The sequence below is a fragment of the Quercus lobata genome, chromosome 8, assembly GCF_001633185.2.
Source record: "Quercus lobata isolate SW786 chromosome 8, ValleyOak3.0 Primary Assembly, whole genome shotgun sequence".
Classification (NCBI taxonomy): Eukaryota; Viridiplantae; Streptophyta; class Magnoliopsida; order Fagales; family Fagaceae; genus Quercus; species Quercus lobata.
The window spans coordinates 21,095,549-21,122,302 of NC_044911.1; the positions used below are offsets into that span (position 1 = coordinate 21,095,549).

General features: G+C 31.6%; 1 protein-coding gene across 1 annotated transcript; it reads right to left on the reverse strand.

Annotated features, from left to right (window-relative positions):
• Positions 1 to 1,187: 1,187 nt before the first annotated feature.
• LOC115957592 (probable leucine-rich repeat receptor-like serine/threonine-protein kinase At3g14840) lies at positions 1,188 to 20,877 on the reverse strand. The gene is made up of 17 exons (XM_031075879.1): positions 20,694 to 20,877; positions 20,302 to 20,461; positions 8,422 to 8,493; positions 8,260 to 8,331; positions 8,109 to 8,180; positions 7,501 to 7,572; positions 7,211 to 7,282; positions 7,032 to 7,103; positions 6,875 to 6,946; positions 6,687 to 6,758; positions 6,530 to 6,601; positions 5,264 to 5,332; positions 4,433 to 4,495; positions 3,223 to 3,279; positions 3,108 to 3,143; positions 2,874 to 2,914; positions 1,188 to 2,446 (listed from the first exon to the last, which is right to left on the reverse strand). The coding sequence occupies exons 1-17, from the start codon at positions 20,779 to 20,781 to the stop codon at positions 2,415 to 2,417; spliced, it is 1,194 nt and encodes a 397-aa protein (XP_030931739.1). The 5' UTR covers positions 20,782 to 20,877; the 3' UTR covers positions 1,188 to 2,414.
• Positions 20,878 to 26,754: the final 5,877 nt, after the last annotated feature.

Here is a 26,754-nt window from a genome sequence, read left to right on the forward strand (position 1 = left end):
CTGTAGTAACAATATCTCCTTGTAATGCAGGGCTCCCAGTACGTGACTAATTAATTGCGCGGATCCCAATACGCAACTTCAATCACCGACTAGAGAAAATTGTTGGCTGCAAAGTTCTTCAGTTCATCATACGATGAAGATCCAGAAGATGCTTGGTCACAAAACCCTATGGAGCACAAACAGAGCAACTTGTTCACAAGAAAGATGAACTAGGACAAAACTCTGTCTCCAGTCACAATTTGCTTGAACAAACTTTGCTCAACACTTGTGCAACTTGTGTCTATGTTGATGGCCCTCCTCATCAAGGCTGGGGAGCAATCATTGCTAGGATAGAGAAAAATTGAACTAGGAATTTAGGGGAAAGAAGAAGAAGAAGAAGAAGAAGAAGGAAACCTTCTGCAATGTGATAGAGCATACAATTGGTGAGAAATACAAACAATGCAATTAAAATAAATAAAAAGATTACTATAAAAATTTATGAAACAATACTAGAGTAAAGATAAAGTGTGTGGGTAGAATTTATATGAATAAAAAGAAGATAGGTTTATTAGGATTTAAGTTATAACTTAATGGTGCTAATTATATATATATATGTGTGTGTGTGTGTGTGTGTGTGTGTGTGTGCGCGCGCGCCCCCGATACTTGAGTTCAAACTCCACCTTTTACTTCCCTACGAATTACTTAGAAAAAATAAATAAAAGGGTAAAATGCAAAACTGGCCTTCTAAGTTTCTTTAAATTTCATTTCAGTCCTCTAACTTTGCTTTTGTTCATTTCAATCCTCTAAGTTTCAAGTTTATTCAATTAAGGCTTTTCTATCAACTTTTGTTATATATTGTGGTTAATTTTTCAATTTTATAAATTTTTCTTCAAACTTTTTTAATTAAAAAAATTCAATTAATGATTGAAAAATATTTTCCAAATTTATTTTTTCATAAAATTTTAACAAAAGTTAACGGAAAGACCTTAATTGAATAAATCTGAAACTTAGAGAACTAAAATGAATGAAAGCAAAATTAGAAGACTAAAATGAAATCTAAAGAAACTTAGAGGGTCAGTTTTGCATTTTAGCCTAAAAAAAAAGACATAAGGCATGTGGTATTCAAAACACAAACTTTCACAATTATAAAGTCAATAAATTGCTTTCATTACTATGGTACTGATAACGAGATATATATAACCCTTTTACAAACCCTAGAGAATTACACAAAACGTTCTCAAGGCCAAATACACTCTGTTGTTGACACACCCAACAGCCTTAGGGTTAAATACACAGAATTAACTTCTATAGCAGTTACTACCTAGTAACAATCTGGGTCTTGGACAATCTGCCACATGTGTTCTGACTTAGGACACCTTCAACTGATGCTGTCTTGGCATGTTCTCCACGTTTCTAGCCCCTACACAGCAAGTCTGAACATCAGGAAATCTAGGGACTCCTTGGTAACTGCTTGATAACTGCCACTGCACATGCTGCACATGCACAACCCATGTCTCAGCAGACTATGAGGCCTATGCACATCCTCTAATAGCCCACTCAACATGTTCCCACACGTTTTGGAGAGGCTTGGCCCATGCTCAAGACCTCCCATCAACACTACAGCCCACACAGCATGCCCACATGCAGCACACAAATAAATGCCATCAACCCACTAGCACTTGTCCATGCATTTAGCCAGCCCCAACCAGCCCAATGCCTTGCACACATCATTTAATCATCACAGCAGCCTAGCCCCGCCTTACACTCTAAAGCCACCAAGCCCACACACATAAGGAACCAACAACCAAGCCACCAATGCCATGCATTACCATATAGGGTAAACACCACCTACTGCTGCCCATCATCATAATCATCTCTGCCCACCATGGCTCTCCTCTGCCATGGCCTTAGGGCATCATGTGGAGTAAGGTGCCTCCACATGCTACCCCTCATCACTGCTCATCAATCCAACTCGAGTAGGGAGACTTGGCAGGTCTCCCTCAAAGAGCCCTTAAGAGCATCATTAGTCAGGCATGAGGAGCCATGAGTGTGTTTAGAAAACATGAAGCCAAGTGATTAGCCCAATGTTAATTAGTGTTGAAGACTTGGCTACTGCACTAGATGCCTAGGGCAGTGCAGCAAGAAAGGCCCAAAGCCAACTTGAGATAGAAATTGCCTTGTTAAAGTGAAGGTGCCTGAACTAAAGCCCTTTAATGGTGTTAGGAGTGCCAAGGATTTCGAGAATTTCCTTTGGGACATGAAGTAGTACTTCAAGGCTGCAAGGGTGCCAGATCAAGAGATGTTAACCATTACTAGCATGTATCTTTTAGGAGATGCCAAGTTGTGGTGGAGAACCCGTGTGGAGAATGATGCAGATGCTAGTAGAGGAAAGATTGACTCATAGGAAGCCTTAAAGAAAGAGTTGAAGGACCAGTTCAATCCCAGTGCATTAGCATTATTCTGCAGACTTCAGAAAGAAAAAATTTGGAAGATTTATTAAAAAATAAAATGTTTAGTAAGACATAAATTAGATGAGAAAGATTCATAAACTTGGAAGCATTTACAATAAATTTCCAATCTTGGGGGCCACAAGCAAGGGAGGGGCCCTCAATTCCGAACACAAAAAATTAAAACATGGTTAGTGCCTAGTCACGTTAAAGACTGCAAGTTTGTAAGAAAGACTTGAAACTGTAAAATGATTTAGCAACCGCAAAATTGTGTAGCATAGAAGAATTTTAAAACTTAGATGTAAATGAGGATCTCTTAAAACAGATTCATTATTCAGTATGGTTACAAGTAACAATCTTGAAGATTTTTTTTTTTTTTTTTTGATAGGTAAATCTTGAAGAATTTTATACTAAATCAATTTTATAATAGCCCAAACAAGAACTTACTTTTTGGACAAGAAGAGCTTCTCAGACACGAAATATTTCCACTGATAAGCCAATCCACCAAAGCAAGTCAGCAATATTACATTGTGATTGAATATTTGTTACGTGACTCAAGACAATATTACATTGAAGATTATAAATAAATAAATAAAAAATGAATCAAGACAATATACCAGAAAGTTAATATCAAAAAACCCTTGTAATGCATGTTTTGAAAGGTGAACTTAAAAAACTTACGTGTCACTCCCCTTTGAAGAGGTTGTAAACAAGTTCCTACATAAAATATCACCAAGTCCAAAGCTTAGCTAGTAAATAAAAGATCACACTTACACACGGACAAAAGCATTCTTACAAGCTTTGGTGTTCACAAATTAAGCTTCCATTGGCAAAGTTGTTATACGAAAGATCGCTGCACATAAAAATTATGATGTAATTCATTACCTAACAGAATGAAGCATGAATAATAAACTTTTATTTTACCCAGGATAGTTGATAACGTATATGGAAGGGGTAATAATATTTCATTTTTCATTCAGTGAAACTCAATCCTACATATTTTAGGAGATAAAGATTTCATCCAAACTCCCACATATAAGCTAAACCACTCTTATATGGGAAAGATGCTTACCATTACATTACCTAAGCCCAATATACCTTTGTGTTTTTGATAATGTAAATAACCAACCCCATATGCAAATATCAAGATCATAAGAGCTAACCTAAAATAAGGAGACTCCTTCCTTCATGTTAAACTATGAACTATACAAAGATACTAAAATTTAAAGTTTGAAGTTAAAAAGGAGATATAATACGATAGCTGGAGCTAAGTATTACGACTCATCACTGTTCGATTCTTGGATGATGCATGGGCGGATTGCAAGGGATAGGATAATTGATGTGTGCATGGGTGAGGGATTGTAAGGGATAGGACAATTTGTGTGCATCAGTGCAAAGGATAAGACCATGTAGAAGTAGAAGATTAGGCTTTTCAAGTGATAGGCTCCTGAAGCGATTAAGTGATTAAAATTTTATCGAATAAATGATTCCTTCTTTTTTTTTTTTTTAATGAATATACAATAGCTGAAGACTATGGAGAGTAGGAAACATTTAGAAACTTTTGGAATCCCCACAATAGTTTTATGAGTTCTGCAAAATGCTAGGGAAGTGTATAGGCAACATGTTTCCTATGACTCTACTATTTAATATATTTTGATGCACTCATTTATGCTGCAATTGATTAACTATCAAAGATGGTTTTGTAAATTAACCTTTAAAGAAACAATATTCATTGCAAAAAAGGTTCCTTTATATATAACCATCCACAACAAATCAGATGGAAGAAATTATATCCAAACATGCAAATAACTACTTAATACCAGTGGTTATCAACAGATGTTGAGAACACAGTTAAACCTAGATTGCCTACATTATACAAGACATTCTCCACAGGAGTTAGCAAAGTAAAGGGGAACAAATAATGCATGAATTTTAATGATTTACCCTTTAATGAATTAATGCAAATGATACAAACTCCTTCACATTAATTTGGAAGAGAAGCTTACATGCTGCCTCTGTTTAGCATCCAATGAGGCACTGGTCCACTTAGCAAGTTCCCAGTTAGATACCTAAACAAATTCAATCTACAAGATTCAGAACAACTTATGTAGTTACACAGCACATTGATATGACTTGCCAGTGACACAAATTTTGAGCTCAGTGAAATGGCTAACTTGAAATACAAACACACACATGTACACATTCTCATGATTTTGGAATATATATTAACAGTGGTGAATTGAAGGAAAAATAAAAGGGACCTCTAGCCAATAGAAGTAGGACTGTTAATTACATCCACCATATGACAGAGGAACTCTGACTCAGAAGACAATAAAGAAGGGTCTACATTTTATTTTTATTTTTTATACACATATATATAGGTAGATGATAGTGGGAAAGGGGGAGGGAGGTTTGAACCATGGGCATGAGGCTCCATAAAGGATGCCATCACTACTGGACTATCACTTGAACCCCAAGAATGGTCTACATTTAACTTCAGTAATCATTTTATGGATGGCCAGATTTTACTCTAAAGGCTTTTTGATAACTCTATCCTTAAAGCATATTGTTGGATTTGGCACACACTAGCCAACTTTAAGCCTAAAATTCATCTTGCATTTTAATTTAAGGCAAAAAAGGTTATCATTACTTGATTTGTTTATCTTACTCGAGATGTTTTAAGGCCAAAATTTTGGATTTGTGCAATTAATCAAATTGATGTAGTGGCTACTTGGTATGTTCAGAATGGAATAAAATCAAACATTTTCACACAATTTCTTAGACAGCTTCCTTTACTTCAGTGTAAGGAAATCTGCATCTAAAGTCAAAACGCTTACATGAAATTTATATCAAGACCAACATAGCTGCTTGGAATTCCTCCAGTTAGTTTGTTAAAACTGAGGTCTCTGCAAGAGAACTTCTATAATCAAATTTTAGTAAAACAGAAAACTCTCCAAAAAAGGGAAAAAATTTTCCAAATCATTTACTCTAAAAATTGTATTATGCAAATAACATATTGAAGTTTGCAATTGAAAGAAACGTAAGAAAAAATATAAATAAATAAAATAAAAAATACACAAACTAAAAGACTATTTATTTAACATAACTATCTCATAAACAAGTATTTATTGGAGACTTGTACTTGATTTGGTTATTATATAAATATATATATATATATATAATTATCTCTTTTTTTAATTTTTTTTTCAAGCAAGCTGGGGGGGGAAAAAATCCTACCGTAGACTTAAGCATGATTTGGATTTTAAATAAATGAGAACAAAAAAATTCTTCTTCTTTTTTCTTTCAATGAAGCTGAAAATAAAAATGAACTTGATTTATATGCAGTGATAACTTTGAGCCAAAATGGCTATTCAAATTTGTCATTTTCCTGCTCATGCATATCACTTCACAAAATATGTACCAACAATAACTACTGAGTAAACGTACTTGTATCAAGCATCTAATTCATTTGAGATGGAATGAGACACAACACATGCACATGACTTAGACAAATACACACAGAAAACCGTGTGCTTGTGTTCCACATGGGCATTCAGATATCATTTGCTTACAAGGTAATGCTCCAGGGGTACAGGAAACTCAAAAGTTTTAAGATACAACTCTTTTTCTTTCTTTTTTTCACTAAGTTAAAGAAAAATTTTATTTCCATTCTCAAAAAAGTCACTTCTTGTGGGTTCCTGATATGATTTTACCATAGAAGCCTTTCTCTACATTTTCATAACCTCTGACTGGCTAATCACCAGATTCACTTTTTCCTTATTCTTCTAAAAAATTAGTACTCTTTTCTGAGAAGGAATAAAAAGGAAAAAGACATTTGGATTTATAGTCCATCAGCATATATATAGATGTCTTGTACTTATGCTACCATATATTCATGTATATCCATGGTTGGTAATTAAAACTTAAAACTGTCTGCAAGAGTGCATGCACACACGCATATAAACTGCCTTTTGGATAATTGCTACCATCAGACAGCCAAAATGCAGAGTCAATAATTTGATTTAGCCTATCCTACATGACCCTTAAATTAGTAGGAAAAAATGTACAGCAAACAAGAAAGTAAAAAAGAATTATATACTGACAAGGTTGTCAGCTTATTCATCTTCCCAAGGTATTCAGGTAGTTGCCCAGTAATATTGCAACTCCTTAGTATCCTGAAACAGAACCAAATATTTTATATTGAGTTGCAAAATAATAACAATAATAAAATCAAACTTTTAATTGAAGTATATAACTCACAGAGTTTTCATCTTTGTCATATTTTGAAGTGGTGGAAATTTTGCTTCAGGTCCTCTTAAGTCACTAATTCTCCTAAATATTGAAATTTGAATAGGAGTAAAAAGTTAAAAAAACAAAAAATAAAATAAAATAAAATGCAGCTGCCTATAAAACAATAAATAGCTACAGATTTATAAAGCCACACTGACAAGTCACTTAAGTTTTCCAAAAAAGCAATGTGGAGAGGAATCGGCCCATTCAAACCACTTGCTTGAATCACCCTGTTGTTAAGAAATTTTGATTTAATAAGTAAATAATACATCAAGTTCAATTCTTTTCTTAAAAAGAAAACAGTCAAATTCTCACAGTTTGTCGAGATTTGTCCAATTCTGAATAAAATCGGGTATCTTTCCAGAGAAATTATTTTCACCAATCCGACTGCAGTATTGGGGGGAGAAATATGTGAATTTAGAAGGTAAAATAGATGTATAAAATCTTCAAGATAGTTTCTTTTAAAAAAAAAAAAAAAAGATCTTGAAACTTACAAGTCTTTCATTGTCGTTAGCCCTGCAAACGTTTCAGGTATCTCCCCAGTAAAATAGTTTGAAGTAAAGTGTCTATGACAATAACAATACCAATTTAGAAAAGCCAATAAGCTAAAAAAGATATGCATCAATACACTTATACAAGTAAAAAAAAATTAATGTAAATCAATTTTGCTTGATCATAATGACATTTTTACATCTTCCTACAGGGAGGGAGGCCAACCAAAAGAAAAAAGAAAGTATAATGCAATAAGTTTTTAAAATATAGTAATTCAAATGAAGGGTCTTACAGCCTTTCTATATTGATTAGGTTCCCAAGCTCTTTAGGAAGACTTCCAGAAAGCATATTGAACTCAAGGGTCCTGTTGATAACAAATTGGAATTCCTTTATAACAAAACATTGTGTAACAATACAAAAAAAAAAAATGCTAGTCACATTTGCACTATACCTTAAAATTACTAGTTTAGTATATGCCTGAAATGGGAGAAATTTTGTAAAACAATACTTTTTAAATATTATTTATTTAAATTGGTACCGTTTTGGAGTTATTTGAGAATCTAGCCTCTAATATAAAATCAAGTTCTAGAGATACAATTTCAACACTTAAAATCATGTTTTCAAAACATGATTTCAGCTGACTTGACTGAATTTTAAGCGATTGTGTTTTTCAACACTTCAAAATTGGGTTTTGCTAAATACCCAAATGATTTCAAAACAGTACCAATTTAAATCATTATTATCAAAAGAATATTATTTGGCAAAATTTGCCCCGACATGGGATTTATCACACATCCACACTACACCCACTCAACTAATTCAGTATCAGTAAGAGGGCATCATACATTGTATAGAAACAGAGTGAAATGGTGGAGGTGCGCAGTAAGAGTAAGAACTCACAAACTTTTGAGAGTGGAGATATTTCCAAGCTCTTTGGGGATGGAACCGGTCAACCGGTTTCCAAGAAGAGAACTGCAATACAGAAGAAGCCATGAATAACAATATGAAAGTCACAAACAAAAACACACACAGGGACAGAGAGAGAGAGTACATGTTGACAAGCCTTGTGAAGGAGCCCCATTTTGGAGGGATTGTGCCGTTAAGGTAGTTACGGGTCAGGTCACTGTATAAGGAGATGCCACAAATTATAAATAAGAGATGAAAACCACAAAAACACAGACAGGTTAATTATTTGCTATTGACTAGTACTTACATTTCTTCAAGATACGGCAAGTTCACCAGTTCTGGTGGCAGAGTGCCCGGGAGATTTTGTGCTTTCAGAACTCTGTATTTCCAGCAGTAGAAAAATGTGTTTTTCTTTTAATTTTTATTTTTTCCCATAAAATAATTAAATTTAAAATTCATACCAATTAAAGAAGACACAAATAAATATGGTTAGTCTTACTCATACCGATACTCTTTTTTTTTTTTTTTTTTTTTTTTTTTTTTTTGCTTTCCTCCTATACTTTTTTAATTGAAAGTGTCTTTTTGTTTTAAATACACAATAACAAGTGGGTGATATGGCAATTTCTCATTAAAATAAAAGAAGATTTCAATTAAAAAAATACTGGAAGTAAGTCAAACTATTTTTTTTAATAAGAAGTCATACCAATACATTAGTTTCTTTCTTCTTTTTCTTTTTTTTTTTCTTTTTTTAGAGTGAAAAGAAAAAAAAGAAAAAAAGGGCTATGTCATTACTACATATTTTAATAATGATATGGTCCATATAGAATCACCACCAAATTTTCCCTTTACCTCTGCTCACCAAACACCACTTTATACTTTAGTTATGTTTTAAAAATAAATAAATAAATTTAAGTGGACCATGTATAGTCTTTCTTCATCCATCATTTAATGTAAAGTTATAAAACATATTAGACATTTCTCATCCACAATAGTTACAAATAAATTTTTTCTAGTTCTACACCATCTAACATAGATGTAAAAATTATATTTTGAACAATTGTAGTTATAGACAACTAAGGATGAATGGATGGGTTTTATAATGTAAAATTGTAATTTGAACAATAGCTAATCATAGGTGGGACCAGAAACATGATAAAATGAGTATGCTATTTTCTTATTTTTATTTACTTGGTTTTTGGGTATTTGAGCATTTCATAATGTAAATTTGTTAATCTTGTAAAGTTGTGATTTACAACTATGTTTTATTTTAGCTTTATTCCATGACAAAAAATGTTGTAATTATTTTAATTATTTCCTTGTATTTTGTGGGATTTTATTGTATTGGGTTTAGTATTAAGATAGTGAAAAATCGAACATGAATTGAAGATTAGTGCAATTTCACAACTAGCTCGCAAGAAGTTCACGAGAAGAGTTCCCACGAAAAGGGCACGTAAGATGCATATGCTGGAAGCTAAAGAGTCAAATATCAGGCTATATTTTGCGAGTACTTCGCGAGGTACCCGCGAAACTCTCTGTCTAGAGGATTTTAAATGTGACTTTCTTACCCTTCACCCATACTATGTATACCCTCATTACCCACAAAAGTAAAGGAAGCTATTCAAAAAAAAAAAAAAAAAAAAAAAAACTCTAGATAGGTTTTCTACAACACAACACACTCATCTTTTAGAAAGAGAGTTACTCATCCTTTAGTGAGAAATCATTCTAGCATCTTCTACTTTCCTCTTTTATTGTCATACCTTGAGAGGAGATTTGTACTCAAACACAACCCACACATATTCAAAGTGTAAAGAGTGTTTTAGAACTTGGGAAGTTTTGGGGATTTGCCAAAAGAAGCCAGTGACGCTTGGCGGATGCAATCGGGCGTATTGTAGGATCCAGAAAGCTAGTAAACACAAGACTCCGAGAAGTCTATTGGTAATAGGAGTTTGGAGGGTTCAAGTATATTGGGTAGACTAGGCTTGGAAGGTCTTTTGTTATTCGTGTACTCCAACTTATTCACTAGTGGATTGATTTCGACTTGGAGAGTCATGGAGAGATTTTTCGCCAAGTTCTTCGGTTTTCTCTTCGATAACACGTCTTGGTGTTATCTTGTATTTGTATCTCTCTTCCCTTACTCTTATGCTTTACTTTTATTGTTTATTATTCATGTGTATGCACTAGAGTAGATCCGATGATTGCGCTTCATTTACTCTTATTCTGCATTTAGATAAGTTAGAGTAAAAGCAATCTAACAATAATTTTTAATTGGGAGTCTAAACAAACTCGTTGTTTTTAGCACAAATCTGAGCTTTTATAGATCTTAAGCTCAAAAGCTTGACTTGAGTTTGACTTGAACATGGCTTGACTAATTAATTAAGTCAAGTTAAGCCAAACTCAAACTCCTTGACTTTCCCAAGAGTAAAAGCTCAAACATTATTTTTGGCTTTTCTCAAGCTTGAGTCAAGATTGAACTTTTGACTTTTACTAATGAGCCAATTTCAAACATGCACAACTTGGCAGAACTCTGCCCGTTTATAGCCTTACCTGAGGGGGAAAATATTTTCCCCCTTTAACATCCGTTTAACCAAACTTTGTTAAGTTAATGTTGAAAATATTGTATACTAACATGCCCTTTACTTAAAGGCAGGTTTCCAAACTATCTTCCCTAAATTAAAATCCATTGTTTTAAGTTTTTAATTAAAGTGTATTTTAAAATATTAAATGTGAGTTTTGCTTCATTTTTTTTTTCTTTTTCAATGGGTGGTGGAGAATTTTGCTTTTTTATTCTAAAATTTATCGACTATGTTTATACTAACTATGGTTAAACTTTTGAAAAGAGAATCTTACAGAAATTTGAAAAGAAGTCATAAGATAGTTTACACTTTACCACCCTAAACTATACCCTATATTACACTTTGCACCCTAAATTTTTCTAATGCACGTTTTGCACCTTAAATTATGACCATTGTAACACTTTGCACTCTGTCATTAAGTTCTCTGTTAACTTGGATAAAAATTCAAAATTTAGGGTGCAAAGTGTAATCAAGAGTATAGTTTAGGGCGGTAAAGTATAATTTATTTATTGTTTTTAAAGCATTGAGAAGAATGACAATTAGGTCTTCTCACATGATGCCATATTTTTCCATTCAAGTTAACAGAAAACTTAACGTTGAGGGTGAAAAGTGTAACAAGAGCTATAATTTAGGGTGCAAAACGTACATTCGAAAAATTTATGATGCAAAGTGTAATCAGGGGTATAGTTTAGGGTGGTAAAGTATAATTTCCTCATTTCTTTTATTTAGCTTGGTGTGAAATTGAGTTGTAAAAAAAAAAACAACTCTATTTTATGCCAAGCTTAATAAGGAAAGTAAAATGATGTTTTCCCAACTCATTTTAAGAATGCTACCAAACATAGAAAAATGAGATAATTTAAAAAAAAAAAAATTTAAAAATTATTCATTTTCCAAAAACTGTTAATGTCAAAACAAACAGAGTACCTACTCTTTTCTTTTATTGTTAACATAGGTGTTCATAACTCTTCAAGGCTTGATTATTCTATCATATGTGTGTAATCCCCCACCCCACCTATATTGGGCAACTATAAGGAGGTATCTATTGGAGTGACCCCAAGATGACATCTACCACCAGGGGCAGAACTAAAAAGGGACCTGGGGATTGGAAATTTAAAATATTTTTAAGGGTTAATAAGAATTTACCAGCCTATGGTTATTGGTTAGGACTAATTTTATGTTGCCTCTTTGTAGTTTGAAAAGTATTATTTTAATCACCTGTGGTTAGTTTTGTTATGCAGTTATTACTCAACTCACCACTTTCACCGATAAAATACCACAAAACTTCTAAACTTATAGAAATATTCTTAAAAATCTCCAAAATAATACAAATACCCTCAAAACCCCCCAATTGACTACAACCAGGCCTTTAAAATAACCAAAACACCTCTAAAACCCTCAAAATGGCAAAATATCCACCAATATTTCCAAAATAATCAAAATACCATCATTACATCCAAAATGCCACTCAACTTTCAAAATGATCAAAATCCTCTATAATGACTAGAATACTTTGGAAACATCTATAATGACAAATATACACTTAAAATTAGGGGTGTGCATCAAACCCACCAACCTAAAAAAAAATGACCAAACCCAATGCCTCGATTTGGTTTTCATGGGTTGGTGGGTTGGGTTAGGTTTGAATTCTATTTTGAGTCTTAGGTTGGGTAGGGTTTAGGTGGATAGTTTTTTTTAACCCATTTAATCCATTATTTATATAAGTTTATTTTAATTTTTTAATTTATAGATTTTGGTATTATAGGAATTAATTTTGATGAATTTGATATAATCTAAGTATATTATATGAATTGTAACAATTTATTGAAAAAAGTGTTTAAATAATTAAGAAGGCCTAATTTTTTTTTACAAGGCGTAAAATATGTATGCACAACCGATTGACTCAACCCAACCAAACCCGACCCATGTTGGTTGGGTTGGTTTCCACACATGTAATGAATTGGTTAAGAATTTCTCAACTTGACCAATGCACTCCCCAACCTAAAATCTCCAAAATGATCGAAACACCCTCAAAATTACAAATTGATTAAAATAACCTTGAACACTTCAAAATTACTAAATATCTTTAAAATCTTAAATGTAACATAAATGCCCCTAAAATGACAAAAAAATGAAACCATGGAAATGACCAAGATACCCCAGGAAAACTTCAAAGTAATCACAATATGACTTAAAACTTTGGGAATTGCTTCCAAATTTTTTTAAGTCATGCAAAAACATCTTTCAATTGTTCCTTTGAAGGTTTCAAGTGTTTTGTAATTATGCAAACAAAAGTGTAATTCAGTGAATGGGTAGTTTGGGTCTCACCTAAAATTAAAACTTTTTTTTTTGAGAATGACCTAAAATTAAAACTTGATAGTAGTTTGTAGGCTAAAATGCAATTTGCACTGTCTAAGTTTGGTTGCAATTCATTTTAGTCTTCTAACTTTACTTTCGCTCAATTGAGTCCTCTAAATTTCAAATTTATTTAATTCATGCCTTCTGTCAATTCTGTTAAAAATTGCCCTTAAAAAAAATATTATTTTCACATAAAAACACATAAAATTAATAAAAATATTTTATAGATTTTTTATGTGAGAATTTTTTTTCAAATTATTTTTTCATTAGTTAATTGCATACTTAATGGCAATTTTGTTAAACTAAATTGGTCAAAAGGCCTAAATTAAATAACTTTGAAACTTAGAGGACTCAATTGAACAAAAGTAAAGTTAGAGGACTGAAATAAATTTTAGTAAAACTTAGAGGATGCACTTTGTATTTTAGCCTAGTTTGTATATATATAAAGAAGTTTAGTTGATAGTTTTATTTTTATTTTTCTTGTTATTGCACTCTTATTTTGATTGTATGTACTTGATAGTGTAATTTTAAATAATTTCATTTTGATTTTCTTACTATTTAGGATGAATTTATATGCTAGGAATTAATATTCAAAGTTGTAATTTAATATCATATAAAAAATATATAGAAAGTTTTTTATTTTTTCGTATAAGCCAATTGCCAGAAATGCATTCCGAAACATTCTTATGAACATAGCCAAACACTAGAAAATAAACAAATTTTCCCAAAAATGTTTTCTACTATAAATCATTTTGAGTATGTAAAAATTTTTTGAGCTAGGATTTGTTCTCCTAATGGGAGGTCATACAAAAGAAGATATGTTGGAATCTGGTCAAATCCACTGAACTGTTGTGTGATTTGCCAATCAGGACAACCCACTTTTCAAGAATTGAATCAATTGATGGTGCTTTTGCAATTGGAGATGATAAAAATATGAAGGTATAATATGGAAGTGGGCAGCGTTACTAGTGGCTGTGATTGGTTGAGATTGTGGATCATATTTACTAATTTACAAATATGACCAAGAAAACCATAAACAGTTTTGTGTCATTTTCCCTGTCTCTATCTAAAACAAAATTGTATCTCATACCCATTTTCCCAAGGAAAGTGGTGTGTGTATGATTATAAAAAGAAGAGGGTTCAAACAATATTCCGGTAGTAATAACATCCTTTGCCACCACCCATATCTATGATTCGAACTCGATCTCCCCCTCCCCCCCCCCCTAAAAAAAGAGGAAGAAGAAGAAGAAGAAGAAGAAGAAGAAGACACTCATATACATTTTTTATTCTATTTCTCTCTCTAACTTAAAAAATTATTTCCAGTATTTAAAAAAAATCTTCACACAGTTCCATCAAACATCTCTCTCTCTCTCTCTCTCTCCAACTAGTCACCAACAAACCATCACTCTTTTACTCTCTCACACGCCACAATTAAGGTAAATAAGTTTATATTCTATTTCTATGATTAATTAATAAGAAAAATTATATTATTAATTTGATTTGAAGTGAAAATTTGAAGCTATTAAATGATTATATTAAGTAAAGTTATGATAGGTCAAGAGTTTTGTAGCTCAGCTTGTTGGCGCTACCAATGGTGATTGGTGAATTTGAAGTAAAAAGTAAAAATTATTAAATGATTCTATTATTAAGTAAAGTTATTATTGGCTAAACCTTATAACTCAACTAGCTATGTTACCAACACTAATCAGTGGTTGACCCAAGTGGTGAAATTGTGAGTTTTTTCATATACAAAGTTGCAAAATATGTCAACACCCATTGTACAATACATTGACATGTGGGTTTTAAATGAGTTTTTTTTTGTTAATTTGCCCTCTTCTCTTTCTCCTACAAAATTTGAGCTATATACTTGACACTTCACTTTCCTATTTGCAAATTTCTTTTCTATGCTATGAATAATGTATTAAATTAAAAAATTTATTATTATTGTCATAAGTCTAAGAAGTAAGAATGCCAAGAAGAAATATAAAGAAAAAAAATTAGAAAAAAGAGCAAGAAAAAAGATAGTAAATGTTGATGATGATGAAGAAAATGTTAATGAATAATAGTTTTGCAAGATGATGAGCATGATGATACCATTGACTTAGATGGAGTTGATTAGGCAAGATGAAGAAAAGTAATTATTAATTTGACTCATATATAACATGTATTATTACTTTTGAGTTTAATCCATTTGAATTTATATGTTATAAACATATGTTAATTTGATTAATTTAGTTAGTTTTCTGAAATATTATTATATAAGTGATTATTAAATTGGTTATTAGTTGAATATATTTCGAATTTATAATAAACATACCTTTTATTGTAATATTATGTATATCTATAATTTTTTTTAAAAAAAATTATTAGGTGTTTGTGTATTTTACTATACATGGTATGATATAATATACTATACAAAAAATTAAAAATCCATTCATAATATTAATTCAATTTTGACAACTATATACACAGATTTTTGACAATTATGTAGGCACATATATTTTTTCTTTTTGGTTGAGAAAAAGGCATATATAATTGAGTAGCACTATCCTATTTTTTTTCCTTCTAATAACTAGCTAAGAGCATTCACATCCAGGGATGTAAAAAAAAAAAATGTCTATTATACGTCCTCAAAACCTACTTTATCTATTTAACCATCCCATTTTGCAATTCACCCAATATCCAAGTTTTTATTTTTACATACAACTAATTAAAATAATATAAACTATACCAACAAATAATATAAACAAATCAATTCTCTCCCATCTCTCTCTTCCCTCAATTCCTCTCTTCCTCTCTCACTCCATTAAAATATGTGTTTTTATTTTTGCAACCTATGAACAGTAGGATTGTATGTATACAACCTTAGAGCACTAGCATTGAGGGTGTAACAACCCCTCAGTTGCTATTTTAGCAACCAACAAGGCAAAAAGAAGCTACATCCAAGGATGGGTTTTTAATTTTTTTTTACCATCTGTGAACAGTTAGTTCTCATATATGAGAACCAACTGTAGCTTAGGATGTAAAAAATATATATTATTTTATTCACAAATATCTCATATTTCTCTTTCTTCATCATGTTTTATGCCTCTCCTCATCACTCACACTCTCTCTCTTCCTCTCACTTTCAGACTCCTTTCTCTTCTTTCTTTTCTCCTCTCTTCCTCTCACGGTGACACTTGCCTCTCTCTCTCTCTCTCTAAAGATTTTGGTTGGCTGTTTGGGGTGGGTTCAGATCGATTTGGGTGGGTGGGCTTTGAATCGGCCTTGGGTGGGTAGTTGTAGATCGGCCTTGGCAGTGGAGGGTTTCAGGTTATGGGTTGTCAGTGGGCGTGGGGCCGTGGTGGGTGTGGGTTGTGGATGTATGGGTTTAGGTTTTGGTGGGTCATGAGGTGGTAGAGTCTAATTTGTGTGGTGGTAGATTGCAGCAGTGGGTTTAGCGGTGGTGGTTGTTATGTTTTTTGTGGTTGGTGGTTGTGAGTTGTGGTTTTGATTTGGTTTTGATTTTTGTTTTTGTTTTTATTTTTTTATTTGGGTTTGTGGGTATGGATTGGCCGTGGTTGTTGTTGATGTTGGTGGTGGTGGTGGATTTTAGGTGGTGTTGGTGGTGGGTTATGTGGGTGGTGGTTGTGCTGTGGATTTTTTTTTTTTTTTTTTTTCTATGGGATTGATTTTTGGATGGATGCTAACTGTGGTGGCAGTGGAGGTTGGCTTTGGTTGTGGTGGAGGCGGTTAATATTGATCGTGGGTGTGGTGGTTGGTTATATTTGTGGTTGGGGTGTGGTGTTTGCGATAGTGGATGAAGAGAAAAAGAGACTCGGAGGAAAGAGAGAGAGACAGTACTTTTTATTATTTTATTATATAGTTTATATTAATTTATTGGGTTGTATGTAAAAATAAAAATCTAGGATGTATGGTGGGTTGTGAAATAAGTTGGTAAAATAAATAAAGTAGTATTTGAAGATGTAAAATATATTTTCCTTTGCATCCCTGGATGCTAGTGTTCTTAGGGCATGTTTGGTAAACTGTAATGGTAATTACATAGGAATAGGAATAGGTATTACAATGATTACAGGATATTGTACTGTAATACTTATTACTATTCATTTGTTTGGTAACAAATAGAACCTTGAAGACAATGGAATGAAAATATTTTAAATCAAACTTAAGATATATTTTAGGAAATATCTTACTCATATAATTATATATCCTAAAAAATAATATTTTTTAAATTTTAAAGAGAGATTAGTTATTTTTTATGATTTTTTATTTTCATAATTATTATATGCATATGGAAAATTTATTTATTTAGAAATATATTAATTTTAGAAATTAATACATCTACTAAAGAATAGCTATTACAATCATTTTATAAATGAATATCTATTCCTCATTTTAAAAAATAACTATTCATAAGGAATACCACCGCATACCCTTGGTGCTATGGTCACTCCATAAGTATAAGTGTTTGTGAGGTGTGGGGGGTAAGAGTCGAGGTTTAAGTCTCCAAGAGAGAGCTTCATACACATATACACTTAGATTATGTTAGAGTAGAATTCTATCTTGTAAAAAAAAAAAAAAAAAAAAAAAAAAAAAAATTCATAAGGAATGACTATTATATTACAGTACCCATTACAATCTATCAATCATATCCTTATTGTTCACAAATGCTAAAAAAAACTTGCACCCTAATCCCAATGCTAATGCTCAAAGATATATTGCAAGTTGCAATAGGTGATGGAGACACCAAACCAACACGGTCATATACCTTTAATTTCAGAGAAATAAAGTCTTGTCAAATAATGAATTCTTTAGGGAGCAATAGCATGACGCGTTAGAAAAACAGAAATGGGACAGTAAGCATGCGTTTGGATGGGGCATTTTACCTAATCCTGCATTACGCGTTTTGTTTGTGGTCCTATAGATACTGTTTATGAATCCACAAAAGTCATCCAAACACAGATTTTTAACAAAATTTAGGTCCTACAACACTATTTACACATTTAAAAATTATTTTACTATAATATTTTTAACAATAAGTTTTCAATTTTCAACAAATAAACGATATCCAAACACATCATAATCAAAACAAAACCAATGGTGTGGTACTTAATATTATTCCTCATATGCGAAGACAGGATATAAAGTTTGTGTGAAGACAAGATATAAAATTTGTGAAAGGATATAAAGTTTGTGCACAGACTTTTTTTTTTTTTTTAAAGACTTGATTGAAACTAATCACCACAACTCAATTTAATATATATATTTCTATTGGATGTAAATTCGACAAAGTCCAAACACTTGATTGGAGTGGTGAAAAAGTATGTTACTCGTGAATATCAGACTATTTTGTTGAATAAATCTTAGTGCAACAAAATTATTCTCAATTTATTTTACATCAGTTAAGATGATACAAGAGTGGACCCACTTGGAAGGATGGAGGGTCATGGTTCCCCCAAACTTTTCTAATTTTATAAAATTACCCCTAAAGTTTCTTAATTTTTTTCAAAAAATAAATGGTTGGCCCCCAAACTTCTTAAAAATTAGATTTTTAGCCTTAAATTTACCTAAAATTTTCAAAAGAAATATGATTAGCCCTCCAATTCTTCATATTTCTTGTATGATACTAATAAATTAGTTCAATTTCATATTTATTATTGTTTTGCCCCCCATTCATAAAATTCTAATTCCGCTACTGAGATAGTATATATATAATTTATACATAGAAAGAAAGAAAGAAAAAAAAAAGTAGAGTAGCAATGAGTAACTATATAAAAATAAGGTTGGTACACATCACATTGTCATTTCAACAAGTTTTTATTTTATTTTTTATAAATTATGTTCTTAAAATTGTTGTATATTATTTTAGCTTTGCAACTTTTTTTTTTTTCTTTTTGATATGAAGAACTTTGCAACTTATTAAGAAAATAAGTTATAACTCATGTAACATCATTTTTACATGGTATCACTAATAACACTATTTTTATCGAATGTTATGAATTTTGTTCCATTTCGGCCAAAATGGATGGAAAATACCATACGGTAAACAAACCGAAATGGTAAACCCCCCAACCCCCCTCCATTTCACCTCGGAGAAAATTCCAAATTGTCTTGGATCATTTCGGGTGTTTCGGTAAATATCCGCCAAAATGCAAGATTTGATTGGCATTAAGTTTGGACTCAAAAAATAATTTCTTAAAACCTAGACAAATCTATACACATAAAAAAAAATAAAAAAAAAATGCTGACGATGAGACCATAATGCATGGCAAGTTGCTAATGAGGAAACTGAGTGAAAAATGAGGTACAAGTATTGTCTGGTACAAGTACTGGCCTGGGTTGTGGATGAACATAGAGAAAAACAAAATATAAAATGAAAGAAATGATATAGATGAGAGGATGTTACACAATGAGAAGTGGATAAGTGGAAGGGTAAGAGACTTGGAAGATGTGTGTGGAGGAGAAAAATCAAGAAAAAAGTAATAGTAATAAATACGATAAAAAAGTGAAACACGTAGGTGGGAAAAAAAATGTGTTAGAGATGGAGTTGGCTTGGGTAGCAGCCTAGCTGAAATATTAAAACCACCGCCGAGTCTTATTTCAGTTGTTTCATTGTTGCATAAGCTTAATTAGTACTTTAATTAAAATAATAATAATAATTTAAATGAATTGATTAGGCCAATTTTAAAATAATAATTTTTATAAATGTATTAATAATAATAACTTTTACGAATTTTTATCTATAGTAATAAGATATGAAATATTATATATATATATATATATATATATATCTATCTATTTGCCCAAAAGGATATGTCAAAATAGATTGGTATTGAAATAAAATGCTTAGGAGTGTTTGATTTGTGTTTTCAAATAACAATTTTCAATTTTAAACAATATTATATGTATTTTCACACATTAAACACATAACAATTTTTAGTTTTAAACAATATTATACGTATTTTCACACATTTTTTCATCAACACGTATTTTCACAAATACTTTCAAATAATCATTTTCAGTTTTTAAACACATGCACCAAACTGTTCTTAACTATTAAAAAACACATTTGTTTATTTATTTTGGATGAAGTTAAAAATCACATTTTTATATGCACAGTTCTATTTTTTGACAAAATAAATTCATCCGACCACGCGTGCAACTCTAACGGTTTGGCAGTAACACAGTACTTCAATGGTTTGGCCGATAAATGTTTGGTGCTCGTAAGTATGAGAGATAGAGAGAGAGAGAGAGCATACATGCTGACAACATGGCAGCCGGTGGTATTGGGGATACTGCAATTGCAGTTAACAGCATTATCTAAATTTTTGACCCATACAGATTGTGCACTGCATGGATCTTCATTGAAATTCCAGTCCGTCTTCCCCAAAGTCTTCGCTATATCACGTAAAGCTTGTACTGTAAAGCGTTATCGTCACCCAAAAAAAAAAATTTATATATTAGTAAGGTTATAAAGAAAATCAAATCAATCATACTTGTAATATTTTCTACCAAATTGCATGAGTTACATTCCATCCACATGGAAACAAAGATTTTATAGAAAACAGAAAAGAAAAGATTAAAAAAAGAAAAGAAGAAACTCAAGCTATCATATACACAACTGTGTGTGTGTGAGAGAGTGAGAACATACTTTCATCATCTACCAATACAGTGGCTAAAACAAAACTTGTGAAGCAAAAGGTGACAGCTGAAGCAAGGAGAAGTCGAATGAAGAACATCTTGAATTCTTTGGATAAATAAATAAACCTAACTTTTGAAGGCAAAAATATACGGTGTCCAAAATGGTGTAAAATTGTTATATATGCTAGAGAGAGATCATGGGAGATAAAAGTAGTAAGACAATAAAGTTGAGAATATATATATATATATATATATATATATATATATATATAGGAGATTCTGGCCCTTTACCCTTAATTTTTAAAAAAATTGGCAATATGCCCCTGTTTGCAAACTATATAGGAGCGTGCTCCTGTTTTGATACTCGATTATCCTAAAATTGAGTTCAATTAAATACTCGATTTTTAGAAAATCGAGTTATGACCGATCAAACTTAAAAAAAAAAAAAAAAAAATTGTATGGAACTCGAGTTTCAGGAAATCGAGTTCCATGCGAAAAAAAATTTTATAAGTATAATCACCCCATATTCAGGGGGCCCTATAGTCGCGTTTTTAATCCCTATAGTGACGTTTTAAAATCCTATAGCGGCGTTTTCCTGCAAAAAATTTTTGTAAGTGTAATCGCTTTGTTTTGGGAGCCCTATAGTGGCGTTTTTTAAGCCCTATAGTGACGTTTTGGAACTCGACTTCCCTAAAATTGAGTTCCATGCTTTTTTTTTTTTTTTTTTTTAGTTTTATTTGGCGTAACTCGATTTTCTATGAATCGAGTATTTCTTTGAAACTCGATTTTAAGTTAATCGAGTATCGAAACAGGGGCATATCCCTATATAGTTTCGAAACAGGGGCATATTGCTAAATTTTTTAAAAATTAAGGGCAAAAGGCTAGAATCTCCTATATATATATATATATATATATATATTTTTTTTTTTTTTTTTCTTCTTCAAAAGAGGGTGTGAAATGGGAGACCTTTAAGACACTTGGAGGTCAACTATTAAGTCAAGCTATTCCCACCTGATTGATTCAATAATTGCAATATTGCAAATTATGATGAAAATAACAAATTCTATTGAAAAATTTGAAATTGTACCCAATATCTCCCAATTAAATATGTAGATAATAACATACACGCACTGACTCACACTGCCACTCATAAAGGGGTCTTCAATAATGATACAAAGAAACATAAGCCAATACTGTCCAAATTATATAATCACATACGGGAAGAAAACTGTAAGATAGACGTTCGAATAACAAGTATATATTATCGTTAAGTACATGTTCTAAGTATAACCGAAGTCTGATCTTCCATAAAAATAAATAAATAAACCGAAGTCTGATCATACAGCTGTTGGGTGCACTGTATGGTCCAGCCCACATGCTTTTTTAAGAGCTCATTTAATGGGCTTGTCACTCCATGACCTGTGAGAAGTCTGACTTCTATCATACAGCTGTTGGGTGCACTGTATGGTCCAGCCCACATGCCTTTTTAAGAGCTCATTTAATGAGCATGTCACTCCATGACTTGTGAGAAGTCTGACTTCTAGATGAGAAGTGAGCCGAAGTGTGTTGGACATGCTAAAGAAAAAAGAAAAGAAACAAGCAAAGGCCATTCGGCCAATGAGAGCTGAAGGAAGAGATTTTGGTTGAGGCAAAGTCAAAGTCAGTGGCTTGCATTTATTGTGATTTGATATGAAGAGTGTGAAAGGAAGAAAAGGGTAAAGAAATATAAACAAAGGCCATTCGGCCATTTGGAGAAGAGTGAAAGCGTGAAGTCCCAGAATTTGAGGACCGGTGCGGTCATGAAGAACTGTACGAGTGAGAGCAAGCAGAAGAGAATAGAAAATAAAGAGAGTAAGAGAAAATTGTGAGAGGTATACGGTGAAAAAGAGAGCAGTGTGAAAAGAAAAAGAGATTTTTTTTTTCTTTGTTCAAGTTATATTTCTATTTAATATAGTGAAATTATTTAAAGTTTGTTCCTTGATTTTTTCCTACAAGGAAAAAGAATTTTCACGTAAATCTTTGTGTTCTTGTATGGTTATGCTTTTACTATACCTGCTAAAATTTATTCACAATTATATAGAATTTTTCCCAACAACAACTGCATCTAATAACTACACACAGGAGGAATATGACTTTATTATGGGAGCAATGTATCCAAACTTGGGACATCAGAAGCTAAAAGAAAAGGAAGAAGCACTAGAAACAGCTTATTTATTCCAGTAAAAGCATTCTTTAGGGGGTGTTTGGTTTAGTAATTTCCATAACTCATATTTCAATTTTCATAACTCATAACTAAAAAATGATGGGATCGATAGCAAAAAGATTGTTTGGGAAGCCCACAACTCTGTTTCCATCACTCAATTCTCTGATTTTTGAGCTATGAGTTATGGAAACTGAAAACATATTTTGGCTGTTTTCAATTTTCATAACTCATAATTCAATGGCAATATTTTAATTAAACACACATAGGGGACCCACAAACAGTATTCAGCCGTAACTTTTGACCACCTTTTGACTTTTTTATTTTTATTTTTTTCCTTTCTTCTCTTGGGTTGGTTTTTTTTTTTCTCAGTCTATTCTGGGTTTCTTCTTCTTCTTTTTTTTTTTTTTTTCCTTCTTCTTTCATTGGTTCAGTCTTCATGTTCTGGGTTTTTTTTTTTTTCACTAGGTTCGGTGAGTTTGGGTACTGAAGAAAAAAAAAAAACTGCACTGGGTGACAGTTATGGGGCCCACAAATAGTGTGAAAAATATTGAGTGATAGGAAGTGAGTGATGGTGCCAAACAAACATGGCATTTTAGAGTGATGAGTGATGAGTGACAAGTGACGGAAATTGAGTGACAAAAAAAATAAACCAAACAAGGCCTTAGTCTTTAGTCTTTACTTACATCCTCTAAAAGAATTTCTCTATGCTGGTAATCTAGGTAAATTTGGGAACAGCACCTATAATTTTATTTATTTATTTTGTTTTGTTTTTTGTCTTTTTTTTTTTTTCCCCTCACCATTTTTGAAGATTATGATAGTCGGGATGCTTCCAAGTTCAGAAGTTCTAATCCCATAACTAGTTGCAATTGAAGGGCTCTCATCTGTATTAACTTTGGATTAAAATCTTCTAAAGTTCTGAAGATATTCTACCAAATCCTCACCATCCACTTAAAATAATAAGATTATGCCATGTCATGAATCCACTGGCAAAAACATTAAAAAAAAATTGTAATATTTCTCATAAAAAGTTCAAATCATTCACGATAAAACCCAAATATTCCCCTTTCTTCCTCTTTCACTTTCAATCTTCAGCGATAGGATCCATTATCAATGGCCAACTCCAAACACCAGTTGTCAAGTCAATTGCGTCTCCACCTCTACCATTTTCTTTTTAAAAGAAAATGAAAGCAGATTTGCACTAATTTGTAACTCTTAGCATATTTTTTTTATTTCAAATTTTTCCTTCATTAATTTTTTTATTTCAATTTTTTCCTTCATTATTACCAACTAATATGTAGCCCCATGCATATGCACGGGTGCAGTTAAAAATAATCACAGTTATACAATTTAAATTATACTATTTTTGAAAAAATGTTCAAATTATACATAGTATTAGCTTACACTTTTTTTAAATCATACATTTCTAAAATATGTAATAGTTTCTCATTTATATATATATATATATATATGATTTAAAATTTAATTGGTTTTAGATTCTTCTGTTTTTACACCTAATAATTCATTTGCCACAAAAATTAAAAAATTAGATGGACACATGGTGGAAAATTGGACTCCAATTTAGAATCTAATTAGATTTGGACTCTTTGATTTCTACACTCAATAATTTACTTGGCACAAAATAAAAAATTATATGGGACATGTGGCACAAAACTGAGAATTCAATTAAAATCTAATCAAATTTTCTTTAAGCTTTGGCTATAAATACATAATAGTATATAACCCATGCTTACGCATAGGAATGGTCAATTGTAATGATGCTATTGATCTTAAGCTTAGGTTATTAAACAATTTTCATGATATTGTTTTTTTAGACAACAATTTATTTTATTGGGCTACAATTAAAAACAATCTTTGTTCTCTTTTAACAAAATAACAAAGGCGAAAAACACATTTTGGTCCTTACATTTTCAGCCGATTTCCGTTTTAGTCCCTAAGTTTTTTTTTTACCGCTTTTAGTCCCTCTCCTGAAAAACACTTCCATTTTAGTCCCTGCCGTTACATCAGAAACGGATATTGCAGACGTGGCAAACGGCAAAGTTAAATAATAATAAACTAATGTCCACGTGGCCTAAATTAATAATAAAAAATATTTTTTAATGCCACATCAGCATCTAAATTAAAAAAATTAATTTATTAATTTTAACTAAATAAAAAAATTAATTTATTAATTCTAACTAAATAAAAAAAATTAAAAACTCTCATAAAAAAAAAATCAAAAACAAATTTAAAACTAAACCCAGCAAGAACAACAAAACCCAGAAAGAACTAAACCCAGCAAGAACAAACTAAACCCAGCAAGAACAACAAATTTAAAACCCAGCAAAAACAAGATCAACAAAACACAATCACGGCAAATTTAAAACTCAAAAAATTAAATTCAAACCCACGTTGTTTTTGTTTTTTATTTATTTATTTATTTTTTAATATTCAAAAGCAAATCAATCCTTTCTCTTATTCTTTGCAAATCAATCCTTTCTCATATGATATCTCTTCTTCTCTCGTAGAAAAGAAAATCAGAAAACAAAGAGAAACAAAAAGAAAAAGGCCAAATAATTTTTTTTTTTTTTTGAAAGGAAAGAATTGAAAATGGCAGACCAACTCACCGACGACCAGATCTCTGAGTTCAAGGAGGCTTTCAGCTTGTTCGACAAGGATGGTGACGGTCCGATTCTCTCTCTCTCTCTCTCTCTCTCTCTCTCTCTGATTATTATTAATTATCAGATCTACTTCTTTGATAGATCAACGTATTTTTCCGCCTTCCATGTTTTTTTCAATAATATCTGCATCGTTGATTTAGATCATCATTTCTGGGTTACTAGACAATTTAATTATTATTTCCCCTTTTTATTTGATTTGGACCGTATTTGTGGTTTCACCGTTCCCTTGCTTGCAAAGAATAAGAGAAAGGATTGATTTGCAAAGAATAAGAGAAAGGATTGATTTGCTTTTGAATATTAAAAAATAAATAAATAAATAAAAAACAAAAACAACGTGGGTTTGAATTTAATTTTTTGAGTTTTAAATTTGTCGTGTTTGTGTTTTGTTGATCTTGTTTTTGCTGGGTTTTAAATTTGTTGTTCTTGCTGGGTTTAGTTTTAAATTTGTTTTTGATTTTTTTTTATGAGATTTTTTAATTTTTTTTATTTAGTTAGAATTAATAAATTAATTTTTTTATTTAGTTAAAATTAATAAATTAAATTTTTTTTTAATTTAGATGCTGATGTGGCATTAAAAAATATTTTTTATTATTAATTTAGGCCACATGGACATTAGTTTATTATTATTTAACTTTGCCGTTTGCCACGTCTGCAATATCCGTTTCTGATGTAACGGCAGGGACTAAAATGGAAGCGTTTTTCAGGAGAGGGACTAAAAGCGGTAAAAAAAAAACTTAGGGACTAAAACGGAAATCGGCTGAAAATGTAGGGACCAAAATGTGTTTTTCGCCAATAACAAAATGCTAAATTGAACGCACTAAAAACTATTGAAAATGAGATTTAAAGAAATCTTAGGTTTATTTTTATTATTTTGCTGAATATTTAAAAGATATGCTTCGCATCAAATTAAGCTTCCATTCAAACTACAAAAATAGCTAGAGATGACAACAAATCTAGATGCCAAGGAGAAAATAAAATAAAAGTGTACAACAGACAAATAGAAACCCAACTTGATGGGCTTGTGTAGTGCGTTGTTGTACCTTTTTTTGGTCCAAAAGAGGAAAACAAAAAGAACACAAGTAAGAAACAGAAAAATTGAAGAGCCATTGTGGCACAGCAAAATAAAATTTACTGGGTTTAACATCTTTACCTTTAAGAAACAGAAAAATTGAAGAGCCATAAGTGACATA